This window comes from Perna viridis, chromosome 1 (assembly GCF_037379345.1).
Source record: "Perna viridis isolate PV_CMFRI_1.1 ecotype Kerala chromosome 1, ASM3737934v1, whole genome shotgun sequence".
Lineage (NCBI taxonomy): Eukaryota > Metazoa > Mollusca > Bivalvia > Mytilida > Mytilidae > Perna > Perna viridis.
In genome coordinates this window covers 39,090,081-39,116,880 of record NC_142445.1, presented here as the reverse complement: position 1 = coordinate 39,116,880, position 26,800 = coordinate 39,090,081, and the positions used below count along the sequence as shown (strand labels likewise).

Here is a 26,800-nt window from a genome sequence, read left to right as displayed (position 1 = left end):
ATAAAGAAAGGATTCTTCTAAGTAAAAAACATTCTTTTTCATTTTCAAGGTAAATTTGATAGCATCTTCTGACATATTATACAAATTTAAAGTATAGTCACAGTAAAAGCTTTGTTCAGTACATGTAAGTTACAAATACAACACTGCTTTCTATTGTTCAATTCATAATTTCGGTCATTTTGTTTGCATTCTATGATAAACAATACTTAATTGTAAATCCACCTCTATTAAAACTAAGGTCTGATATTTGCACCATCAGTGAAAAATTAAAGACCAACATTGCTGGACATTGCTGGATTGAATTTCCTTGATGACTCCACCCCCAAAGCAAAATGAAAGACAAACTAAACTACCTGTATGAGACCTTCTTGTCGCATTGTTATCAATGATCAATTATCACAGGCAGCGGAAACATCCAGCACCAGTATTACAAAATCCAGACAATTCGATAATTCAATTTAAAAATCACAGAGGGAAAATTTGAATGCCTTCATGCTCAAATATGTTTTCCAGTCCTTTCTACCGAGTCTATAGAGACAGACAATAACTGCTAATTACTAACAAATCATTAAACACTTCTGGAATAAAATCTATATATGTATATGACAGCCTCTGCAAATAACAAGCCTTTAAAGACAGCCAAATCTTGTTCTAGTCGGCAACTAGTATAATTGATTCAAAACTCTTGCGAGTATAATATTGAATTCCCTCGAAAAACAATCAATCTCTTTTTTAATATTTCCACGATTTTCACATAACATGTCAACTTTTTTTAAATTCCCACATGTCATGAAGCCAAAAATCAATATTGCATATAGACAATGCCTCACGAAAATAATCACTAGTTTATCACAGTACTGCAATTTTCACAATTACATGTAACTGCTAGAAGTTCTGTACTGCTAAATATCTTTCCTATTACAGGACACATATATTGCCAAGGGAAATAATTGTAATTATAAAAAACCACAAACATATTACATTATTAAGGTAATATATTTAAATTGCAGGACTTTAAAATTAAACCGCTGTTACATGTATACTATCAGTAGGGGATAATGTACTGTTTATGTAGTGATGTATCGTACTGTTAGATAATTACCTGTAGGTAAATACATGTACAATATATGAACATTTACAGGTATAACCACCAGAATGGAAGGACAACATTCTAGAGTCTAACACTGCATGTACATGTATTTTTGTTACTACTGTCCAAAGAAAGCAGTGGAACAAACTGGTAAGCTTAATTTTACTGATTACAGTCCAACAGGTAAAAGCTAAATAATGGTCTCATAAGACAGGTGGTCTTTCTGAGCCACACAAGACAGGTTATTGCTTGGGTAGGATTGACTATATTTCTATTTTGAGCTATACATTTGGAAAAGTTATGTAGGTTAGAATAAATCAACACAGAAGTACACACAGCCATTGCTTTTTTTTTAATCACAGATAATTTTAGGAAAAAAACAGAGGGAATGACAGCAGGTTAATTTATTAGAAATACATGGTTAAAAGTCAAGGGCAGCAATTTTATCAATAATCAGCAGAGTGACAGTGGTCACATATTTTTTAGCACAAGTCACTTAGAAACATACATGTACATGTACCATTGTACCTGTACCCACAATACTACTGAGCAATGGACAGGAAAAGATGTAAAAAAACTACAGTCACCCTATGTCACCCATAGGATAAAGTGGAATAGGCCAAGTACACGCAAGTCTTCAGCAACAGTACTTTCCTTCAAAATTCTAAATGACTAGACAGAATAATAGAGGACTGTACAGGATTCAACTAGCCCGAAACAAGTAAAGATTACATCATTTCACTACTTGAACCAATTTTTACTAGCCTCAGACTTGGGCTAGTGGCTTAAGGTGAACAATGCAGCAATATCTAGAAAAATGATTTGAATGACAGAACTAGGGACTAGGATAAAAATCCTAGGCCAATCTTTGAATTTCCTGATTTTTTTTTTGTTCTATGTCAGAACCCTTCACCATTATTTTAAGCACCAGTGGTCTTAACTGTTTTGTAGTAAACAGGAAAAATGAAACTTAAAACTTTTATGGCATACTTAAAGAAACTGTAGGCAGCACCACAGGAGACATGATCTTTTCCCCAGACCCTGTTGACGGCACCCAATAAATAACAGATGAGTCGACTGACTGAGAACAGACAGGTCCAGTGAACCTAGAGAATTTTGAGTAAAATGGAAATATGAATGGCCGTAGGCCTGGGTGTGACATGATCTAGATAAGACAGATAGAGTCTAAGTGGAGATGCAACATCAAAATGAATTTGAATCAGCAGAATTCCATAATAAATAAACTATGTTTAATATTTTTTTTTAATTATGACTGGAGGTGTATACCTATCACCTGATAATGAAACAATAGAGTGTATATGAACAACTTATTTGACAGTTGAATCTCTCTGGTTACAAATGTATCTTAAAATGATCCCCTATCATACAGCCATATTGCCCCCCCCCCCCTTCTTCTGAAAATGACCCCCGTTTTACTATCAAAGGGACCACGGGCCCCCTTTTGCAATTTTCTGGAATGAACACTGAAATCCCATGATATGCCACACCTATGTAAAGCTTCTATCAAAATATCAAGTGGCTGTGGTAAGTACATTATATAGATGCAGAGAAAACTGTGACAAAAAATTGTGGATTGACAGACACCTGACCACTACATACATGTACCTCCCACAAAGTGGGGGTTAACCTGGGTATAAATACTGACTTATTTAGTAATGATAAAACCTAACAATAAGATTTTTATTTGAGAATGAGAATTGGTTACATGTATAAATCTCTACCAAGATGGTGGTACCATTGAATCAGTGTAGGAACACCAAGAAATTTTTACCAAACCACAGGGCTAGCTTCACCAAAAACTTGCTTGTCCTGCAAAATTTTGTCGAAGATCCTTCACTGTACATCAACTTCAAGATAAAGAAAGGGAATGAAAAACCTTTCTCCTTGATAATTTGTAGCTTTTCTATTTTGTGACTTGCCACAGTCTTTTATCAAAACAGACATAAATCACTGACACATCAATATTGTTTTTGGACCCAACACTAATTTCAGGTTTTGGCAAATTGGTCAACAATTAAAGAATGGTTCATTTTATTGAGCTAATATTGACACAAATATGGTCTTTCTTGTCAAATATCTAAACCATTGTTTATGTCTGCTCTCACCCACGGGCCCCCTTCAGTGTTCTCCCCAGGATTTTGTATATTTGTACATTGCTCTTCATGTTTACATGAATTATCTATAGGTAAATATTTTACCTTTTTTTCTTCAACTGCAGTAATTATGACTATGTGGAGTTGACCTACATGTAGTTATTCCAGGAAAAAACATAAATCTTTTCTTGTTTTTTTAAGTTGACACTGTAGTTGTTTTGTTTTTTTAACTTTTATTATGTTAAAATGAAGTTTAGTAATGACAGAAACCCCATATCATGACTCACAAAAACATGCAAGTCCATTTTTTCACACCTGCGGTAACATTGAAAAAATTTTTTAGATCTATTTTTTAACTGATTTTCCCGCCAAAACCCATGTGGTCTTGATACACAACAACATGGCAATGTAAACAAAAGATGGCCATTTCCTTTTTCTTTGCAAAGTGTCTTGGAAGTACCTGATGGAATAAATATTGTTTGGGAATTTAATACATTTTTTTATAAGGTAAATCAGCTTTTTAAGTTGAAAAAATCATGTGATTGTACAACATTCAACTTTACATTTATAAATAGCCACATGCTTTTGGCCAGGGTTGAGTTACTTTTGACCATAGTCAGTTTTGATTGGATCAGTATAGGATATCAGTACTGTATCTGATTGACACCTTCTTTAAAATTAATTTGTGGGGTGACTTTAAAAGAATCTTGTTGGCAATGTCATAATTATTATTGGCTTCAGACACCTGTGCAGTCATGTGGAGATCAATAGACCATAGCATGTTTACTGCTATCAGTTCCAAGAGCTAATTACCCTGTAGGATGCCGTATATAACCTTGGGGTACATGTTTCCTGTCATTATTGATTTTTAATCCTCAAATTTAACTTTATAGTACCTCGCTACTAACAAGATAGCATAGTACTGAGGCTGATAGCACAGCGCTTTAAGGGCCTGGATAGAACACTGCCCCTACTCCTACAACGTAAGAGGTTGGAATTCTGTTCCTCCATACTGTTAGGATGGACCCAAATCAGAAAATAGTTTGCCAGACAACCTCTAGCATTGCTGGAGTATGGGTACAAATAGAACAAGTTTACTAGAGCTATGTGGAAGTGGGGAAATCAACAAGACTTTATATTTGTATATGCTATAGGAAATTTCTTTGTGATGTCATCAGTTACTAGTGATTTGGTTTTGGTAGGCAAAACATCCATACAGTGGCTTGGGGCATCAACTTACATTTTGTATAACTTGATAACTTCTTAATTTTTTAAGATAATTGTAAATTTCTTTTGATTCTCTAAACTGAATATAAAACTCTTTGTTTCTGTTGATTTCAAATAAAAATCAATATCAAAAATTTATTTCAAAAAACAATGACATAATAAAAATAGTGGATTACATTTAAATATTATTACAAATCAAGAAACAGAATTCTTAACACACTGTCAAAAAATGAATTATTTCATCTGAATAAAACATTTTACAGAACCAAACTGAGATAAAAAATAACAAAGTTTTGAAAATTGAGATTATTATCCTATGCTTAAATTTTAATGAAATGCAAATTTGTGAATAAGACATCAATAATTAGATAGGAGAACTCTCCTATTAGAGGTTTTTAATCAAATAATTCTTTCCATTCATCATCTCTACTCAATAAGTGCAAATATACTATAATATTCATTATTCTTTTCTTTCCTTAAACGCCACAAGACATATACATCGTCAGTCTTTTCCTTCAAAATTCTCAATGACTAGCCTGAATAATAGAGGACTGTATAGGATTCAACAAGTTAGAAACAAGAAATGTACATGTCATTTCACTAGCCCAAATCAATTTTAACTAGCCCCGGGCTATTAGAAATCATTTCCATCTGCTAAAATGTGCTCGTGGAATTCTGTATGTAATAAAGGTTAAGTCCAGAAATAATCCAAAAAACTTTAATTTCGCAAGTGTAAATTTTCAGTACTTGCTCAATTTAGCTAGGGGAAAAAATTCTGAAATTCAATCCCTGGGTACTTGTAATTACCTAAAACTGGATAACAAAAATTGATATAGGAAATTCCTAAACCAGCAAAATATAGACCATCAATCAGGCAATGCAGGTTTTACTTTTGACTGCCCAGCATGAAAATTGACCATCTTGGGCAGGCTGTTATTTCAAAACCTGCATTGAATACAAAAATTTGAATTTTTTTTACAGATACACAAATGCAGTGGATCTGTAGTTCTTAAGATCTTTTTTTTTGCTTCCCCATCAACATAAAGAACTGTATCTTTAAAAAGGTATTGTTCCACGAATGAGAGGCTACAGCAATGTGTCTTTTTATACTATATAAGCACAATTTTATGATCATGTAAAACCGAATTTAGTGCACAGTGTAGGGTTGTGGGCCAATCAAGAGAACAATGGTTTTATATTTGGCAAATCAGAAATGCCCTAGTTCTTTGTTAATTTGATAATTTTTGCTAGATTTTCAGAGTCTTCATCGCAATTACCTTTAATTCATTTTCAATGATGGCAAAATATAGAAGCCCTTTCATCTTAAGGAAGGCAATTTTTAGATTTGATTTGAGGGAAGCATTAATTGCTAATTTTACTATATTTTTAGGGGAGAATCTCTTCAAAATAATGGACAGGTTAAGATTTTATATTGTATTCTGGGATTGTCATTGTGAATGAGGTTTCTCGTTGGTCTAAATACATCTTACGATAATGCTGTGATGATGCAACATTGCTGACAAGGATGGAAGTTGAATTTCTGAATTGGTCCATTGTGCCGTTTAGAAGGCTATTTTTTATTTTGCTCGCTCTCCACTGAGGCATAAACGTCAGACAAAAAAAAATGTTTCAGCAAACATCATGATTTTCTGGACTAAAAGAATCATGAATCACCCAACTGTCCAGTTCAATTTCAACTGAAGTTTGAACTGACTGTTGCTGTTGTAAACAAATGAGAGGCTAGAATACGTGAAAAGAAAAAAAAAGACAATCATTGTGTAAAATTAAAAGTGTGGATAAATTGCTTACATTGTTAGAACTCTAGCGAACGTTGAAATTTGCAAACGACAAGAAGTCTTCAAGCTAGTAGAAATCGATCAACAATCTGTTTACTGATGCAGATGCTGTCGATGGTCACTTCCGGTACACAAATGCTAAGTCGTGGCAAAAGGGGCGACAACTTTTTTCTTGTCGAGTCGACACACTTTACAAATCGGACCAATACTTCTAGCAAAAACTCACTAGTGTATGTTACTCCAGATACTACACTCCCCGTTCTCACCTAACACTGACAAAAGATATGCATAAACACATTTGGTTAGCTGTAGAAACTTTTCTGTTTACTATGTCATTTTAAACAAAATTAAATATCAAAAATAAAAATATGTAGATTATTCTTAATGAATCGCATTTTGCATGATAATGGAGTACTACTCAAATAATTGTTCGAATCACGAATGCACTTAACAATTTTTTTCAATTCTCCCCCTTTTTTCCACTTCCTCTCGTGACTATTCAGGACCCTGTGAAAAACAAGGTGTGAAAAAAACAACAAAAACAAAAACAAAACAAAACAAAAAAATACGATGAATAAATTTCATAATTTTCCTTAAAAAAATACATGAAAATAGTTCCAAACCGCAGGATACCAGCATATGGTGCACGGTTTCAGCGCCACAAATAAGTTATTTTTATTCGGTTAATAAAAAAAAACCAAATTAAAACATAGCAAGGCGTCTTCCATGTCGTACCATGCCATCTTATTTTATACACTTCAGAAGTCTGGGACGGGTGTGGTATAATATGGGATATAATATAATAAACGCTGTTTCGTACATTATACGACGAAATTTGGTTATTAAGTGGCACGGGGTGGGGGGGGGGGTCAATTCATATATGCCAGTATATACAGACGTGCCGCTGGAATGGGTCGCTTTTTCTAGGGTTGAAAAATATGATTGGGTCATATTTTTTTCCTTTCCTATATCAATGGACTGTCATTTTTGAGCTATACTATATCAATGGGTCATTTTCTACATTTTTTCTACAATTAATTTAAATGTATATTTTTTTGCTTTTCTGCAACCTGCTAGAGACAGAAATGGTCTCTGAAGTGCCAGTCTCTGTAAGAACCAGGCAGTAGGTGAAACATGGTATGAAAAAACATTATTTTAATAGTGTAATATGACTATTTGCAACATCAGAATCAAAGGAAACAGACAAGATTTTCTATATCATACCAGACCATTGAGTTACAATTTTATTGAAATGCACTGAAAATGAACATTTCAAGGGCAGATAATTGTCAAAAACCTCATTTTTCCAAGATTCTATTGAAGAAATTCTGACCAAAGCCAATGATGCAGAGGTCAAATAATGGTCTTTCCAAATAGAGAAAGTATCCTTAGGTGATACATGTATTACATTGTCAGATTGGTGGTTTTTTGACATGCATGTTTCTGATTTTTTTTCCATTTTGCCTGATTTTTATAAATACTTACACTTAATTCAAGAAAATATTAGGTACATACAGGGAGTGTAATATAAAATCCCTGCTACTCAGTAGTCGACTATATGAATGGGAATGTATTTTTGCAGACAAATATATGAATGGGGGTGTTTTTTCCAGCTCCAGTTGCACCCTTGTACCAAATTTTAACAAAAGTGACCCTCATGTTAAGTGGTGGTATCAGATCGCTTAATTATTATGGACAATAAATATTGTGGACACAGATGATTATGATTAGAGTAGAACATTATAAGACATCGTCATAAGAATCGCCATATGTCCCCCTATAGCTTCCAACCCGTTTCATAGTCACAAATAGGTATTCCTGTTACAATACGTCCAGATTAAAGTTGTTATTTTTTTTTCTAAATATTTAATAACATCAAGACCACACCCCGCCCAGACTTCTGAATCATATTTACTGGGGTCTAAGCAAAACTGATAAAGGCCTACCATAATTCTTATTAAGGCTATGGATAAATTAAGTAAAATTACCTTTAAGAACTATAGTATCTCACATAAATCCTTAACTTTGGTGGGTCTTCATTAGTTTTGCCCAGACCCATTATACATTTGCCTTATTTCAGGTAAGGCATAATTATAATCCAGATCAGGTAGTTTTCAGATAGGCTATAGTTTAGTTAAGGCTAGATGTAAGTTTAATTCAGGATAGGCATAATTTTTAATTAAAAGTCAATAAAGCTATATACGAGACTCGCAATTTTTACGCTTATACTGTGCAGAACCTAACATGATTTCATTATACATGTATGCATTCCTACAGCATCTACTAAAATTCTATTATTACAGTGTTAGTGAAAAGCCAGGCAGGCCATGGCTGTTCAAACAACGCAAAAAAAAAAAAAAATCATAGAAGCAATTTGATGGACCACAGACAAAAAATGGGACTCATATGGGTCTATCCAAAACTAACTTTTGAAACATACACTCCCTGCTAGCCCTCCCAAAAATATCACTACCCCTTAATTTATTGATGCTATGCATGAATTGAGTTGAAAATACATAACCCAAAGCGTTTTGTCCTCTAGATTTGTAAAGCCTGTTAGCAACTGGAATTATCTTACACTACCGCTGGAAAATTGTCCCAATGGCATACCTCATAGAGGTTCAACTGCAGATATATAGTTAGGTTCACTTTCTAGGTATTTCTAATAAATCATATCTAATTCTAAGCTGTTTACTCAAAAAAACAAAACAAAACAAAACAAAACAAAGCCAATAAACAGTTTTACTGCTAACTTAATATTAATTTGGTTTGTATTAAAAACAAGCCGATTAAAAAAGTTTACCCCTAACTTCACCTGTACCTGTTTATTTCTATGCATTTATCCGAATAAATGATCGTTCATTATATAATATTCAATAAGTCGATATATTTAATTAAATTGCCTACAGGTGCGATATTCTTAGACCCATAATATACAATTAGATGTTTAGCTAGAAATGAAAACCCTTCGAGATTATAAATAGTCATTGTTCGATCATAGAAATGGAAAAAAGAGCAATGCTGAGTGCCAGCTGGAAGAGCTATCTTCAGATATTTCACGCAGGGCCTGGCGGATCCATGTATTTACAAAAAGGGGCAGTGGTTCCCATCAAGAAACTTATATATGAAGGAGATTCCAGGCTAATATTTGCCGCTCATTTTTGCTTAACTTTTAACAAAAGGGTAACATAACCCCCAAAACCATCCTGATCTATCACCCACTGTATCGTGTATTTTAATAACGGTTACCGCCTCGTGACCTCGGAAGCCCGGAAATGACAAATAAAAATGAAACTTTGCTTACAGACGATGGCATAGGAATTTCGATAATGGATTTCTCAGGAATAGTGTCAGTCTGTAATCTGGTGATATTGCTTTTTGTAATAATAATTATATTTGGCTGTTTGGCCATGTGTTATAATGATAGAGGTGTAGGTACTTCGGGGCCTTAAAAGTGCATGGCGAGTGTTTCCTGTACCCGACATAATTGTTGAAATTTTATTATAAGACTTTGGCGTTTACGTTAAAGTACGTGCATCTGGAATTAGGTGCCCAGAAACTGAGCGTTTTTACACGACACACAGGTGCCTATGCGATAATTTACAGGATTTGAGCTTTATCAACTAAGAAATGTAGCTAGTTGAGAGGGACATGTATCCAAGGCCTAAAGGACATGCTTTATTTCAATTATTTCAAGTTTGAAAGATTCGACAGACAGTTCCGATCTTGACATCTATAAATTGAACTTTGACTTGAAAATTTAGAAACTGGGAAAGGCAAACTAGTATTTTGTAGTTCAATTATGCAGTATGTTGGATGTTTTGTGATAATTCATATCTAGGTGTTCGATCCACGTGAACCAACACCAAATCTGACTATGTTGCAAACTGGCGCACTGCATGCTACAATGCATCCCGAACATAGTTGTGTGTTTATTAAATGTCCTTCGTAATCAGAACGATGAATTAAATACTTATTCATAGAGTTCATTATTGACTAAAGTTCGAATATTAGCTAAATATGACCAAAATTGCCAATACAAGACAAAAAAAAACAAAAACAAAAACAAAACAAAACAAAACAAAACAAAACAAAACAAAACAAAACAAAACAAACAAACAAACAAAAACGAAAGTGCGCCAGTACGGAATTTTAACCGTCCAATACGTCATATTGGTCTGGTAAAGATCAGTACTGGCTTAGGCCAATATGATGTATTGGACTATAGTTAATCAATAAAGGTATAATTGCGTAAGGTTTTCCATATTAGCTGTGTTATTAGTCCTCGGCCACTCGTATTGGACGTCGTCTTCGCCTCAGTCCAATATGGCTAGCCTCATAAGAATGACTAAGCCAATACGGAAAACCTTCTGCAATACTACTATAATATTAACCACTTACAACAATAAGCTTGTGTTTAGATGAATACATTTGAATTCGATCACCGTACTTTCCTTTTATCGCTACTTTTATCCCAAATTTTTGCAATTTGACGATTATTAGAGGTGTAAAAATTCAAACGATCCATATAAATTGATTCAGTACACGAGTACTCTGATTTTTAAACAGGGGCTTAACAAAATAGATTGAAAAGAAGTGTAATGATTTCTATTCACAATCATTTGCAGGGAATGCAGTTACCGGGAGACAGGAGGAAAATGAAAGAGAGAAATAAGAAACGGGAAGCTGGTACCACCCTGTATACAATCCCGCGGCGGATCCAGAGATTTTGAAAAGGGTGTTCAAGAAAAAAGGGGGACCGGGTACACTATATTTGTCAAAATAGCATGAAAAACAGGAAATTCACATTAAAAAACAAATTGGAAAGGAGATGTTTCCAACTGGGTTCCCAAATGCGTCAATGCAATTATATATATCTAAAAACTGTTATATTACTATGTACATTAAAATTTATCGCACCCTTTCGTTTGTATTGTAAAGAAAACAAACTGAATTATCTGGTACGAACGAAAAATGAAACGAATCAGCAATGTTTCTTAACGAATTTAAAACGTTTAAATACCGTTTCAGTCCCTGGTGCAATTTTATCCCAAACTGAATTCGGTGGTACGATCATTTTTAGCTGTATGATTCATACGAATAACTGGAAGAACGATATATATATATTTTTATGAAAACTGAAATATCATGACATAGTTCTTCAACTCAAGATTAATCCATGTTTTGATCTTGAAATATGTTGTTATTGTGCAAAGATCTGTGTTGTACTTGTAGTTGTAGTGTTGTTGTACTTTGTAGTTGACAGATTTTTATATATTCTCTGGCGAATGTGTAATTTAGTGAATTGAATCGTGCTCTCATGCTATATTATGAATAAGGGCAAAGTGTTTGCTTGTACATATGTAATTCACATGGTCATTAAGTCAGTGTACAACTATACTATTACTAGTATACAACATCTTCTAGAATAGTTCTACACTGATTCACAATCACCTGTTGTTGACCATGTGACCCCCCATTGAATTTTACTTAACCCTACTAACTTCCTTTTTATTGGAACTGTCACCTATTTTGGTTCATTCCACAGAAGGCCAATACCTTGATATAGTTCAATATTTGAAGGCAATTTGCACTTTGTTTTATGTTTTTTTTTGTTAAATGGAAAAAAAAAAATTACATAGGAAGCTTGTTTTGTACACAAGAACCTGCTGTTGTCTATGCAGCTGTCTAGTCGGAATTTCCTTTGACCCTGCAACCTCCAGTTCTTTATTTGGACAATGATTTGTAAGCTGGGGGTCAAAACTGTGTGCAGTTCAATTTTTGGGATTTTCTGTCAGTCTTGGTCTATGTATAAATGAACTTCAATAAGGTCTAGTCAATTTTTCTGTTATAATTATACAAAACTGACCTACATATTTTTTCTGCATGCAAATATTGGTTGTATTGTTCAAAGTTTATTTCAATAATTTTTTTTTACTTGAGACTAAAATGTATGATAAATAAAGGACTTGTCAACTAAACATGACTACTTATGCATTTCTTTTGATGTGTTACAATGCTCAACCTGATAAAAGATTGATTGATCAATTGCTATAAGTTTAACATCCAATAACAGATATTTTGAGTACGTGGATTTCAAAATGAACATTTGACTAGACAGGCCAAGATTCATGTTAGTGACACAAATTGATTTTGATTTTCAATTATTAGTCTCCTCACTCGCATGCATTATTTTGACTTCAATCGCATACCTGTTAATTGCATAGAAACTAATATTTTCTCTGCCATATAGGCTATGCGGAATCCACTGTACATGTGTTATTTATGTTTCAATTGTATTTGTATTTTCGTATTACTATGCCTCGTGTGCGCCTATCATTCAAAATAAATCCTTCTATAATTGAAGGAGCACAAAATCTTGATTTTAAGATTCAACTTGTGAATTATTCCTCCTGCTTTCTTCTTCAGGTTTAAAGAATTACAAAGATGAGATTAAAATCACTAACCACTTTCAGAACTCTGACCCTGCAGCGATCGTATGTACATACCTTTAATGTGAAGAAAGCAACTAAAGTCACAACTACAACTGATCCTTTCCATTCTGAGGTCACTGAAATAATAGATGTGCGATCTCCTGACGAATACAAAAATGATCATATACCAAAGGCAGTGAATCTTCCAGTACTAGACAATGTTGAACGGCATCAAGTGGGAAAACTTTATTCAACAAATAAGTTTGATGCTAGAAAAGTTGGTGCTACACTAGTTGTTTCTAACATTAAAGAAATTTTGGAAAAGCATGTACTCAACAAAGACAAAGATTTTAAGCCAATGATCTATTGTTGGAGAGGAGGACAAAGATCAAAGTCATTAGGGACAATTTTGTCAGAAATTGGGTTTGAAGTGTATATCCTTGAAGGTGGTTATAAAACCTACAGGAAGAGGGTCAGAGATGATTTAGCAACACTGCCAAATAATTTTACATACCATGTTATTTCAGGTAAGAAAAGAATTGAAGACTTGATATGAAGTAAGTGCCTGCTAATTTTGTATGGCCCAAAAAGGTTGGTTATGTTTATGTATATGGCAATGAAACAGTTCTTGGAATCATAGCATTCTCCTAACATTTTCTGTATCAAATACTACAAAAGAAAACAAACTGAAACTCAAAACGAATAGAAAATACAAAGTAGAATCTTGATCTAAAATTGATCTAATAAAGAAGAAGTGTACATGGCAACCACATGGCAAAAAAAACGAGGACACTGACAACGAAGATACTACCATAACATTATGTGACTGCAATTTGATTGTGGTTGCATAAAAATACAAAGAATTTATTATTGTATCTTGAAGGGTAAAGATAAATATTCATTCTCGTTTCTTTTGTAGGTCTAACTGGCACAGGAAAATCCCACATTCTTTCCAAGTTATCAGAGAGGGGTCAACAAATATTGGACTTAGAATTCTTAGCCAAACACAAAGGGTCTATGTTAGGACGTTACCCAAATGAGGAACAACCTTCTCAGAAATATTTTGAAACATTGTTACTCGAACAGTTGATGTCCTTTGATCCATCGAAAACTGTTTGGATGGAATCGGAGAGCAGTAAAATTGGGAAATGCACAATTCCAACAATATTGTTCAAAAATCTTTGTCATGCTAAAAGATTTTGTGTTAATTTACCCCTACAAGAAAGAGTGAATCATATTATCAGAGATTATTCTTATATGTTAGAGGATATTGAAAATCTTTTAGGAGTTATTGAATATTTGAAAAGATTTTGTGGAAAAGATAATACTGAGTACTGGAAATCATTGGTGAATAAAAAGGAATGGGGAACATTTGTAGAGAGTATATTATTAAATCATTATGATCCAACCTACACATTATCTCAGAGAAAAAATCAATTAACTGATGATGTCGTTAATTTGGACTTAACAGATTTGTCGGAACAGTCATTAAGTACAGTTGTCAATGATTTATTAATTACGTAAGAATGAATATGAATAAATATATTAAAGACTACTAACTTTACAGTCTGTATTTATTTTTCCTTCATTCTGAAAAAAAAATATCTCTGGCCACCTCATTCATTTTAATCAGACTAGTTGAAGTGATTAATGCCTTTTAAAAAATTCCTGATTTTGTAATGAATGAGGGGTATATAGTGATCCTTGTGTCCTGTATGTTACTTGTTGGTTCATTACAGTTTTGGTTTTTAGATGATAATGAATAAACCCTTCGTCTAAATGTTATCAAACTGTCTTATTTGTTTGTCTGCTCATTGCCTATTAAGTTTCATAACAATCCTGCAAGCCATTGAAGAGGAGTTGCTGGCAATGCATGAGACCAAGTTTTGCTGAATAATGCCCAAGTTCAACAGCCGTCATTTCTACAATTTTTGTCCAATCATAAATTCCTGACAGTACGCACATCTCCATGTGGCTATATTACATTCCAAAAAGTTTAATAACAATGATTCAAGTTGCTAAGAAAATAGTTTGGACAGACAGATGGACAGACAAGGTGAAATCTATATATCCCCCTAACTCTTCGGGGGTAAAATGAGGAAGAGGGAGTAAGGAGTTTTAAGGTGAAATCCAACAACATATAACAATTGTGCAACAAACATTTGAATTTTACCATTTATGTTGAATGCTCACTTAAAAATCATGGAGAGAAAACAACCAAGAAGCAGATCTGAAAGTTTACTCGTGTAAAAGCAAATTTTGGCTAGTAAACCCAAATGTGCTGGGGACTTTATCAGATGCACAGAAAAGGTCAGAAAGTTACTATCAATACTTTATGTGCACTATGTACATTAAGTCATCTTAAAAGATCTATAATTCACTTAAAAACTTACCACCAGTGTTGCAGGTCAAAATAAGGCTACATAGACCAAAAACTTTACATTTACTCACTCATGTTAAAAACCTAATCAAAATTTCAAATTTTGGACCATTATTATGAACAAATTGAAATGAAGCCTAAAATAAAATTTCTTTCATAAGAAAAAGATTCAGAATATCAAATGACCCTGTTGAAATTGGTCGATAAATAATTCATACAAAACTTACTAGAATATTAGTTTTTCAGCCCTTTTGGTCAATACTTTCCAAAATAGTTGGGGCCAAAGCCCCTTGGGTTCTGTGAAATTTTGAAGGTTTTGTATAAGTGAAAATGATCATTTCTTTAAAAGTTTAATTTTAAGACTCATCTGAACAATATAAACCACAACAACTTGAACCCAATTAGCAAACAAAACTTTCAAGGTATCTATAAATGAAATCATTGTCTTGTAATTTCTAAATTTTCATAATTTCTTGTAAATTTCTTTAATGTGAAAAAAGTACAATATGCAACTCGTATAAAATTTATTATGAATAATAACACATTAATGGTAAAAAAATCAATGTACTGTCATGACAGATCAAAACTCTGCAATACATGTATTACTTAGCAAACAAATGAGACATTTGATGTAATTTATCAAAGAATTTTCATATAATTTTGAATTACACATATTTATCATAATATTGGCTGATGGATGTGTATTTCTGCATAGCATATTGAAATGTTCAATGTATTCAACAATGTTCATTTTCCTGATTGTGTCATAAAGTTCCTGTAGCTTTAAAAACTACTCCTCTCTGTAATAATGTTGTCAGTATTTTACCAATATTCGTGCAATCATCTGAAAATGGAAAAGAAACCTTTCAAACTTATTCAGAAGTCAGAATGTGCATTTCAAAAAATTAAGGAGGTGACTTATGAATAATCCCCTGTATGGCTTGGAAAAGAAAGAATTTTTTTTCATGCAGTTTGATTAACACATATTTATTTATCATCAAAATGCTTGATTAACAGGAAAACATGAAGGGAATGAAAATTTTACATACAGAGCAACCCATCATGCTGAATGTGTATGTAAACTGAATTACAGTCAATATATTGAAATCTGTCTGAACAAGTGACCTGTCTTAACCAGACACTTTTTCAGTCCATATTTATCAGTTCATATAGACAATAACAGTGCACAGACTTTACATAAAACTGATATATAGATGAGGCAATTTCACCAGTTTGAGCCAAATTCATATATCAAAACTTTTGTAAAGTCAATGTACTGTTGTTGTCTTTATAGTGCAACAAATTTTGAAAGAAATTCAAAGAGGACAATATCCTGGCAACTTCAAAACAATGCTAAGTTTATGACGTCACTACAGAAATTTATATACAGTAAGTGACTGTATATCACCTGTAAATATTGACTGCTAATATAGAAATGTGTTTTGCACCCGAGTATACTAAAACCAATACCAAGCAAACAAATTCTACAGTCCAAAAAGTGTTCATTTTACACTGGTTTAACTCTTCCATTTACTAGTATAACTGAGGAACATTAGGCCATTCAAAATTAAGTTTCTGGTTCTCAAGCCATTTTAATGAGGCATTTTTTATTATTGTTTTTACTAAAGAGAGTGTTTTTTTATTGTTAATAGCCAGAATAAATTATAACGGGGTGCTGTATGGTTTCCTGTTTTATTGATACATGTACTCCTATCAGATTCAGTATTGAAGCATACTTTAAAATGGTGAGGGAGGGTCCAAGAACAAAAAAACAAAAAAATTTGGCCTGAAAGGGATGACTTATTTATTGGTACCCACAGCAGTTACTGGAACTATAGTGCCCTTAGAAATTATTACTTTTTGCTATCCAAGATGTAACCAAAGCTGAAACTATTGCACTTTAACCTCAAATATAAAATATTTCGCTTGAACTTGTATTCTTCTTAAGTGAATGAGAAATGAATTTATTCATTTTAGCCACCTACCTATTCCACTGTGATGTCTACCGACATGTTTTAAATCTAACTTTTGTAGCATAGGCATCATACCCTTTGGATATTCATTCATATGATTGGCAAAAGGCTAAAAAAAAATACATAAAGTAAAACATGTTAATTTCAAAATCAAATATATTTATTAAGAAAACAAGGAAACTAATGGAACATCATTCTCTTTTCATGTTATCATTTTAGAAATTACATAAAAATGGTTTTGTATTTTACATTACTAGATAGTTGTTTGAACTAAGAAAAGGAATCATTCTATCTATTCTAAAATCATCATCTTAAAACCCACCAATGACTGAACAATTCTGACAACAATTGTTTCAATACCTTTTTAATATTAATCCATCTGTTGAAGTATGGTTGCCTTTCCAAACCAAAATATCTAAGCTGGGATGTTAACCTGTAATTGAAAGAAAAGGAGAGTTGTTTTTAAAAAAACACATTAAAGAGAGGTAACTTAATTATACCAGTTCCTCAAATACTGATTATTTTGAAAGTAAAAGTATGAATATTAAAAGGTCAAAGTAAAAAATGAGGAAGTCCATGACAAAACACAGTTGGGAACATCAAAAAGAGGAAAGAGAGTTAGTCATACACAAAAAGAAAAGAACAAAAAGGTACACAAGCAAAAGGCCAAATAAAATTATACTTCTGTATCCTATTACCTGACTGACTCATGTCTGTCTTGACCCCCTGACTGACTTAATTTCAAATAAACAAACTGCAAAAAGTCACCATCATACGACCTGACATTTCACAGATGGTAGTCCATTTTCAGTTTCCTTTAAATCTGGTTGGTAAATAAGATGTTTTTGAAGTTATTTTCTATGAAACAGGGGTATAATTTTATTTGGCCTTAACAGCTCTGCCATCAGAGCTTGATATGCCCTCCACTTTAAATTTTTCATGGTTCTGACATGACAGACCAATAGGAAAGTCAATCGCTTTTTTAAGTTCATTAGCTCAAAAATATGAAAAAAAAATTACAAAATAAATATGGAGCTTACATCAATATAAATTAACAATATCTATAATAATAATAATAATAATAATAATAATAATAATAATAATAAAACTTTACTTTGAGAGGGTAACACCATTCGTGTACAAGAACAAATCTTACCAGAGGCCCTCATGCAACACATATGGAGTCAGAAATTATATACACATAAGTCTGTTTACAAACATGACAAAATAGTACAAGGAAAAAAAAAACAAAACAAAACAAAAGTAACTAATACAAATATGTATTATTGTTATAAAATACATAGACACAGCTGTATTGGCTAATATACAAATCACTTGTCACTCAAATACTGCTTGATTTTATGTTTAAAGCAGTTTGTCTTTGAAATATTACATAATGTACTGGGTAATTCATTCCATAAAACTGAACTGGAATATTCAAAAGATTTTCTGTAAAGTTCAATTTTGGATTTTGGGACTATAAACATTTCAGTTTTTTTAATTCTGATTAATTAAGTGTGATTTGTAGAAACATAGAACTTATCTATAAGATATTTTGGAACTGGAACTATTTTATGCATAAGCCAATATTTATGATATTTAATCCTATGGTCAACATTCATAATACCAAGTAGTCTGAATAATGGGGCAGAGGGTGACATATGGTCAGCATCTAGTATCAATCTAGCTGCTCTCTTCTGTAGTTTCAATATCCTATTCAAATTCACATTACCACATCCACCCCATACAATACAACAGTAATCTATCTGAGGTAGTATATAACCATTATAGAAAGTTGTCCTTGCTTTTATACTAAGAAAGTACTTAACTTTTGGCAGTAAATAAATTCTAGAAGACATTTTTTTACAAATTGTGTCTATTTGTTCTCTCTATGTCAGACAATTGTCCATTTTTCAACAGTAGTGTTTCGCATGATTACTTGTTTTTTAATAATTTCTGATAGAATTTTCAGTTATTATTTTTTCACCACTTTTCTACATTAAATAGATCATTTTGCATTTCTCTCTGCAAGTCATTGATATTTCTCCCTGATATATGCAAAGTAGTATCATCTGCATATAAGTTAGTTTTGCAGCTATTAACACATAGGGGTAAGTCATTGATGAATAATACAAATAGCAGAGGGCCAAAAATTGAACCTTGAGGAACACCACATTTAATTCGTCTTTTCTCTGATAAAGCATTGTGAATGCTTACTTGTTGTGTTCTTCCACTTAGATAGGATTTTAGGAAATTTACAGACTTATCACAAAATTGATACATTTTCAGTTTTCTACAAAGAATATCATGATCCACTACATCAAAGGCCTTTTTAAAATCTATGAGTACAGCTAGGCTAATATTACCGTTTTGCATCTCTTGTAACCATTGAACAGTAATATTTATGAGTGCTGATTGACAGGAATGGTTTGGTTGGAACCCAGATTGTGAAGGATGTAACAGTTCAAATTTAGATAAAAAAAACTTCTAAATGTGGTCAGATACATGCCTTTCTAAGAGTTTAGATAGAGTAGGCAAGACTGAAATTGGCCTGTAATTATTAGCTGATGTCCTTTCACCAGCCTTGAAGATAGGAGTCACTTTTGCATTTTTTAGTGACTGTGGGTATAAACCAGTATCAATCATTCTATGAAAAAACATATGTAAGAGGAGAAGTTGAAGGGTCACTTTCATATTCAATTCTATGAAAAGGCATACCTTGCAGATCACACAGAAATTCTTCTTCTTCGAAATTCTTGAAATTTATGTAAGTGATAGTGATATGCCTGTTCTTTCTATTTCAAAGTTTTATGAAAATTACTTGCAATATTTTTGAGTTATTGTGCAGAGTATAAAACAGATGTGCGATAAGTTTTCAGTCTGGAAAGACATGCATATCAACAGGGAGCAGCACTAACCCCACCAAACTAAGGGGTTAGCTGTTCAGAGGTTCTTGCTTATGACCAGGCACCTGCCATGTTGCTCAGTGGTCATGTCAGGTGAAAAAGGAGGAACATATATATAACCTATGAAGACCATTTGTCTTTTTAGAAACTGACATCATACCAACAAGTTACATGTAGGTCATGGTGATGACAAGAATTTATATGATGACCTTGACCTACTCAAAACAACCCTATCTAAGTAGCTTTTGTGCAAGCAGCGAAGTCTTATCCAGAAAATATTTGACACTAACATGAAATTATGCCCTAACTCATATTAGTATTTAAAAGTAAGTGGACAAACTGCATTCACATTTTTTTTCTGTTTACACAAGAAGAACAGTAGTGTAATTTACTTTACAGTTTATATTAGAAAAGTTCAAATTTAACAAATATATATGATGTCTCTCATAAAGACATTTTACAATGTAATATTTTTTTTTCCATATGAAAATTCAAGTACTTCACCATCTAAGAATCGGGCAAATTGTGTATAAAGTGTGGCAAATGGAAAAAAAAACACAGAGATTTTATTGTATTAACCAACTATTTATACCTGGTATCCACCAGTAATAACCATCAAAGTGTTTGTAAAATTTGCCTTCATAAGACATTGATAGGTCAAATTAAGCTGAGACGCACTATGGAAAAATGGCAGAAAAAATTTGCTGCTTTTTTCCCCTATGTAAGCAGTAAAAAAAATATCTACTAATCTATATATGTCTAAATTGGAGAAAATAATGTGCCATCCATTGCCCGATTCTTAAACAGAATGGTATTTAACATTACAATATGTAATTACCATCAATTTGATTTAAAGACCACCATTATCAGCAAATTAACAGTCTATATTTATCAAATAATGTTGGTTTTGAAGAGCGAGAAATAAATTATTACTAATATTGGAAGAAGTCTTCACAGACAAGGTGTGATACTGTGATACTTTCTGTGAATAGCTGCTTCGAACTTTTTAACAAAGGTTGTCAAATTCAAATTCTAACATGACATGCTTCAAAGCTCTTTTGACCACAACCATGGTAAAAAAGTGATATACACATGACCAACATTTCCTGCAACTCATAAGCTGCATCTATTAAAAAATATGAAGAAACTAGTCCTATCAGAATTGAAATAAGTCATGGAAACTCCACTTGATCATTGTTTTACTACAGGCTGCCATTTATGTCGTTATTAAACACCTCGCTATCACTCGGGGTAAAACAATGCAACATAACTGGCCATCCCATGGTAAAACAATGATGAAATGGGAGTTTCCATGATTTATTTCTTCAATGTCTATGTGTTATTTTTGGAAATTGACTACATTCAATTTTTATGTAATTATGTGTGAAGTAAACTGCTAATAAAAAAATCAGCTAAGGTAAAACTCTGAAGACTGAAAGTTAGAATCACTGATAAAAACTTACATTGTTTTTAAGTCCCAGTCACCACATGTAACAAACACAAATGTATTTTCTGGATCTAATAAACCATTATCATTCATCCAAAGATGAAACTTCTGAAATATAGTAAAATTGTTGGGTTTTAAGTAGTACTCTGGCTAAGAATCATGCAAAATGTTGGTCATGGTTGAGAAGCCTACATATTTTATTTTTGATAATTTGTTTAAAAGGTTAAACTAAACAGAAATTAACATGTGATTTCATATAACCCCTGTTCATTAGAGATATAAATTATATAAGATGTACTGTAGAATTCAAAATAAAGGAGGATAACTCTGTAAATGACAAAATACAATAGGAACCATTGGATTTTCAATGTGAATTATCTGCTATTAGCAGACAGATTGGAATGAATGATTATACATTTCATCATATAGACCTATAAAGCATCTTAACAACAAAAACAAAAATGTGTAACCTTTTTTTGGGGTGTATCACATATTACAGAATATACACAAATCTTAGCTGGAGTTCTACTCAAGTAGTTATTAAGCAAGTATAGTGATACCTATCTACACCAAACCCTGAATAATCTGAAAACCTGTATAAACCAAACCCTGAATATATGAAAACCTGTATAAACCAGACACTTTTTAATGTCCCTAAATACCAACTTAAATGTATTTGGCTCGAATTTGGTTAAAATGGGTTCAAAATACATTGAAAATGATATATAATGTTTTGTTTTTTTTTGAAAATGATATATAATGTTTTTTTTTAAGGAGGTAGACCAAGAGTAAGAGACACAACTCTTACAAATCATTGGAACGTTTGTATTCAGCATTTTACATTAATATCATGGAAGCATCAAAGTAACATGGACTGATTTCATTCTGTATCAAATGAACAATTGTGAGGCTTTGGTGAAATTGAATATGATAGTAATATATCACTGACTTCAAGAGTTATTTCCTTTACCCTAGGTCTACCTTCTTAAATACCTGATTAATTTAGATACAGCATTTGGTTTTTTAATGTGCTTTTATAAAATACTTTTATAAACCATCTCTATTGGAAATTGAAATTGTTTTAATTAAATATTTCAATTTTGAGAATTGGACAAAATCACAACAAAATGCTTCACAGGACTGCAGAGGTTGAATGTCAAACCAGAGGTCTGAATAGATGAGACAAATATGGACACCATTCAAATTTGATACAGCTTTCAATTTCGATTATGATTAGATATTTGACACAGGATAAGAATTAGACCAGAATTAAAGCAATCACTTTTTGGCCCCTTATTCCTAAATGACTGAAGTCGAAACCTCCAAAATCAATAGACATAGACATAGATTTTTTATTGATAGTTGAATCAATCTAAACCATTTTTTGAGGATATGGCACTTGTATTACAATTTCAAAGCGATTCATTATCTTACACTCAAATTACTATTACAGACATTCCTATGCTTTTACTGGAGCTATATATTTGAATTCTATGAAATGCTAGTTTTTGGCTCCTAATTCTCAAACTGTTGGGATAAATACCCCCAAAATCAGTACCAACCTATCTTATGTGGTTTGAAACCTTGTCATAAAATTTTATTAAGATCAACTTACTAGTATTCAAGTCATTGCAAAAAAAAAAACCAAGTCTTACCCTATGGACAACGACACAGATGAGAACTACGAGGACAGGGCCATGCTTTTATACCTAATGGTACCCTAAAGTCATATTTCAGGAAGTTATCATCACTATTTTCATGAAATGACATGTAATAAAAAAATAAAATTTTTGTAAATATTTCCTTCCAAGAACATTATAATGCAATTAAAGAAACAATTGCAAATCTAAACTTGCAAAAAACAGACTGATCAAAGAAATCAATAAAAAACACACTGTGAAAATATTCCAGTTTACAGTAAATTCACACTACTGGGAGAGATAGAAAAACAAGAGGCTCCCAGGAGCCTGAATCACTCACCTGCTTGAATTTGCCTTTCAAGGGCAATAAATTAAACAAGAATTTGTCAAACAATTTTAACTCAAGAAAACTTTGATAGGACTTATCATAAGGATCATTTCAGCAAATGAAAGTTTAAATCTATCATAGTTTTCAAGACATTGGCTGAAAACTGTAAAAAAAAAATCTCATTTTTCCCTGTCAAGGGCAATAACTCTTATAAGGAGGTGTCTGACAAATTTTTATGCCCGAAGACCTTTGTAGTCCTAGAAAAAAGGATCGTTTCAGCTATTGAAATAATTTGGCTAAACCTAAAGGTTTTGGTTATATATACGACAAACTACTGTCTGACCCATATGTTCTATTTTTAGTTACAGCAGCCATGTTTTTTGACTGATCAAAAACCCCCACAACAGATCTGCGCAGGATACCCCAAGGAACATTCATACAAAGTTTGGTTCAAATTGGTCAAGCAGTTTCAGAGGAAAAGAGTTTTGAAAAATTGTTCACGATTATGACGACGACGGACGCCAAGTGATAGCAATAGCTCACATGGCCTATGGCCAGGTGAGCTAAAAATTGACAAAAATATCCTGAAATGATTACCTCTAATACTTCTTCAATAAATGGCTGTCCGTCAACCATATCTTGTATTATACCGGTTAACTGGGGACAAAAAACAAGGATATTAATTTATATAAGGAAGACAACACAGATATTTATACTTTCACAGATTAAACTTAAAGATTGTAGATGATTAAGCTGTCAGATAACTATTGTTGGTTAAAGTTTAGACTTGCTACAAGTCCCTCTTCATATCTGCCAACTTCCACGATTTAAGCTTTTTTTTCAAAATTTTGACCATTTGTCCCGCTAACATGATTTGTCAAAATTACTTACGAAAATCCTAATTCAAACCCCTAAATTCGTGTTTCAATCATATTTCTTTCATTAGAAGAGTCATGAATCTGACAAAAGGTGTTAATTGCTGTCTAAACAGGTAAAGCAGTGTTTAATGACCGCTAAATATTAAAAAATCAATGTAGAGCAATCAGCTTAACAGGTTTATCCATGAAGATTGAAAATTAGAAAATGAATCTGGATTGGATCTAACACTATTTTATGAACAGCCAATCACTACTTTGTATGTATGATTTTAGTTACTTTATGTTCTTTGTTGTGTATGTCTATTTTCCATGTCTGGTCTTTGTCCCTGGATTACATTCTTTTGATTACCACTATAACCTTGGTTCCCTTGATTACTCTTTTTAAAGAATAACTTCTACTGTACAATTAAATTGTCGAATACTATCAATGTTATAGGTCTAAAATTTGTAGAACCCACGTAATTTAATTATGAGTTACCTCCCCTACAATTTTCAATTATTTGTTTTTTCTTATTTCAACAGTAAAGTATATTTCCCAAAAGGTTTGTTTGCAGTAGTTAAGAGAAATACTATATATTGTAAATTAAGATGATTTTTGAAATTTGGAAGCTGCATTATTGAATTTTTGTTACCTTTCCTCATACATTGCACCTCATAGCATGCATTTAATGAAAAGGGCATGTATTCCAAGTTCTTCCATGTGGGAAAATGTTTGAAGTCTTACTAACGGAGCAATTCTTGTTATACACTGGTTTGACTATGTTGTGGTATAATATCACGCCATTTCTATATATGAAAATTGACATTCCTAACAAGTATGTGTAGGGAAGATGTGAACAATGCATTTCATTACAGAAAAATACAAGAAATGTTTTCTTGTTTATCTTTAGAATTTAAACTTCAGCATTTCAATTAGGTTTGGAGGAATCCATCACAAAAAGGGGCTTACAAACATCAATTCATAATATTGCATGCACTGCTGTTCAACTGAAAACATCCCTGTATTACTGGAGTGGTTGTCTTATTCATACATTACAACAGTAAAACCCATACAGCTCGCAAAACATGTCGCGAAATTTTCCTTTCACAAGCCATGTCTGAAAAACCCCCATGGGGATTTTCAAAAGTTGGCAGCCATGCCTTTGAATTATATATATGACAAAGAAAATCTATGTAATTAACCAATTTCCCCCTCCCACAATAATTAGAAGATTTGCTATCAAACGGATAAATGCAATCAATAAACTTTTTCATATATTCTTTAATATAAAGAGAAGGACATGTAACAAGTCTATTTAAAGTTGTGATGTTAAGTTTTGTGTCTTTTTGTTTTTGTTTTTCGTTCTTATTTTATATATCTATATTGCAGAAGATTTCTTTCAAATGATTCATTTTCAAACAATCTACAATGAAATCAATTACTTTATTTAAATTTAAGCCAAATAAAAATTATGTGATGTTATACATTCAAATATAAATTAATGTCAGGTTTCTACTTTCATTTTCACCTAATTTTATTTATCGAACTTTTTTTATTTTCAGAAAACGTACATGTACATTGCTCTTTATAAATTGATTTTTGACTTTATTTACAATAACAAATACATATATAAATTTGAAAAGAACTTCTTGATTGACAAGCAATTGTAATGGTACTTCAGATAGAACAGACAAAAAAAAACACCCAAAAAATTCATGAACCAGCAATATTGTGGTTTCCTTTCACAAGTCTCCATAAATAACTCATCATAAGGGTTAATTTAGGAAATGTCCTAACGCATTACCTCTGTACAAAATGGTGTTAGTCTTTGGTGAACTTTTGGTTGAACATACTGGTGGAACACAGACTCTGTTTGAAGGGTTTTAGAATTTATCTTCAGAACAGGAAACTCTATTATTTCCTGTAAACATTGTAAAATTCAGTGAAATAAATGTTCATTTCAAAAACAGTAGTTCACAATGTATAAAAATGAAAAACACTAAAAACTTAAATATGAAAGCAGATGTTCTGAAGGAACAGTGCTAGTCAGCTTTTCTTGTAGATTGCTTCTCCATGAAAGAGATACTACTTCTGATAGTGCTCCATATTTCAGAGCATCATACATCATATACCTTGAAAAGATTTCAAGCTCCTGAGCTGCATTCTATGATGAAAAACTCTATAGTTTCTAATTATTTTGCCACTTAGACTTAGTAGTAGGTGAAAAAATAACATAACTACACAGGTTCAAGCTATTCTAAAAATAAAGACCCAGAAACAAATTCCAAATGTTAGTTTTTTACCTGAGGAACAATTTTGGTGTTGTTATCACATGTTGCTTCAAAGTCTAGAACTAAAAAATACTTGAAAGGTTGTGGTTTCACATTGCTAATTTCAAGTTGAGAAACGACTGTTTTAGATGCCATATTCACACTGGTAGTTGTAAGCACGGCGTATTTTCTTGATATCTGGTGGCCAACTGATTTGAAAAGGTTGCATGATTTCTTAAATACCGGTATCATGGGAAGTTAAAGTTGCACAACAAGGCAATATTAAACTTTCACTTTCACTCTATTTTCGGTTTCAAATTAACTTCCGGTTTAATCA

General features: G+C 32.5%; 3 protein-coding genes across 7 annotated transcripts in view; 1 reads left to right on the top strand and 2 right to left on the bottom strand.

The window, feature by feature from the left end:
• The window catches only part of LOC148628699 (ras-related protein Rab-3), a 42,694-nt gene extending 36,296 nt beyond the window's left edge, over nt 1-6,398 (bottom strand). For 2 of the 4 annotated variants that reach the window (XM_088592714.1, XM_088592697.1), the window contains exon 1: nt 6,241-6,398. Coding sequence is in view for 2 of the 4 variants with exons in the window: in XM_088592681.1 (XP_088448807.1) it covers nt 354-377 (24 nt within the window). In the remaining 2 variants the exon portion in view is untranslated. Of the gene's footprint in view, nt 1-353; nt 914-6,240 lie in introns of those variants that run through there. The other 2 variants (XM_088592681.1, XM_088592672.1) reach the window with 2 other exon arrangements.
• LOC148628698 (uncharacterized) lies at nt 1,070-14,227 on the top strand. 2 transcript variants are annotated; one of them, XM_088592642.1, is made up of 3 exons: nt 1,070-1,240; nt 12,657-13,188; nt 13,581-14,227. In XM_088592642.1, the coding sequence occupies exons 2-3, from the start codon at nt 12,675-12,677 to the stop codon at nt 14,183-14,185; spliced, it is 1,119 nt and encodes a 372-aa protein (XP_088448768.1). In that variant the 5' UTR covers nt 1,070-1,240; nt 12,657-12,674; the 3' UTR covers nt 14,186-14,227. The 2 variants fall into 2 exon arrangements, with proteins under 2 accessions (XP_088448768.1, XP_088448760.1); XM_088592634.1 differs by lacking the exon at nt 1,070-1,240 and adding an exon at nt 11,260-11,294.
• A 1,321-nt stretch (nt 14,228-15,548) lies between these two features.
• On the bottom strand, nt 15,549-26,799 carry LOC148628697 (ERI1 exoribonuclease 3-like). Its single transcript, XM_088592660.1, has 7 exons — nt 26,497-26,799; nt 25,998-26,114; nt 23,933-23,992; nt 21,384-21,475; nt 17,375-17,447; nt 17,027-17,123; nt 15,549-15,885 (listed from the first exon to the last, which is right to left on the bottom strand). Exons 1-7 carry the CDS (start codon nt 26,713-26,715, stop codon nt 15,806-15,808), a joined length of 738 nt encoding a protein of 245 aa, XP_088448786.1. The 5' UTR covers nt 26,716-26,799; the 3' UTR covers nt 15,549-15,805.
• Between the last annotated feature and the right edge of the window lies 1 nt (nt 26,800).

Bases quoted from the DNA above. Each gene is read 5' to 3' on its own strand.
- LOC148628698 (XM_088592642.1), top strand. From the start codon at position 12,675: ATGAGATTAAAATCACTAACCACTTTCAGAACTCTGACCCTGCAGCGA. The intron at 13,189-13,580 runs GTAAGAAAAGAA...TTTCTTTTGTAG, and splicing joins TACATACCATGTTATTTCAG to GTCTAACTGGCACAGGAAAA.
- LOC148628697 (XM_088592660.1), bottom strand. From the start codon at position 26,715: ATGATACCGGTATTTAAGAAATCATGCAACCTTTTCAAATCAGTTGGC. The intron at 26,115-26,496 runs GTAAAAAACTAA...CAATGTTTACAG, and splicing joins ACACCAAAATTGTTCCTCAG to GAAATAATAGAGTTTCCTGT. The intron at 23,993-25,997 runs GTAATGCGTTAG...TTTTGTCCCCAG, and splicing joins TAACACCATTTTGTACAGAG to TTAACCGGTATAATACAAGA.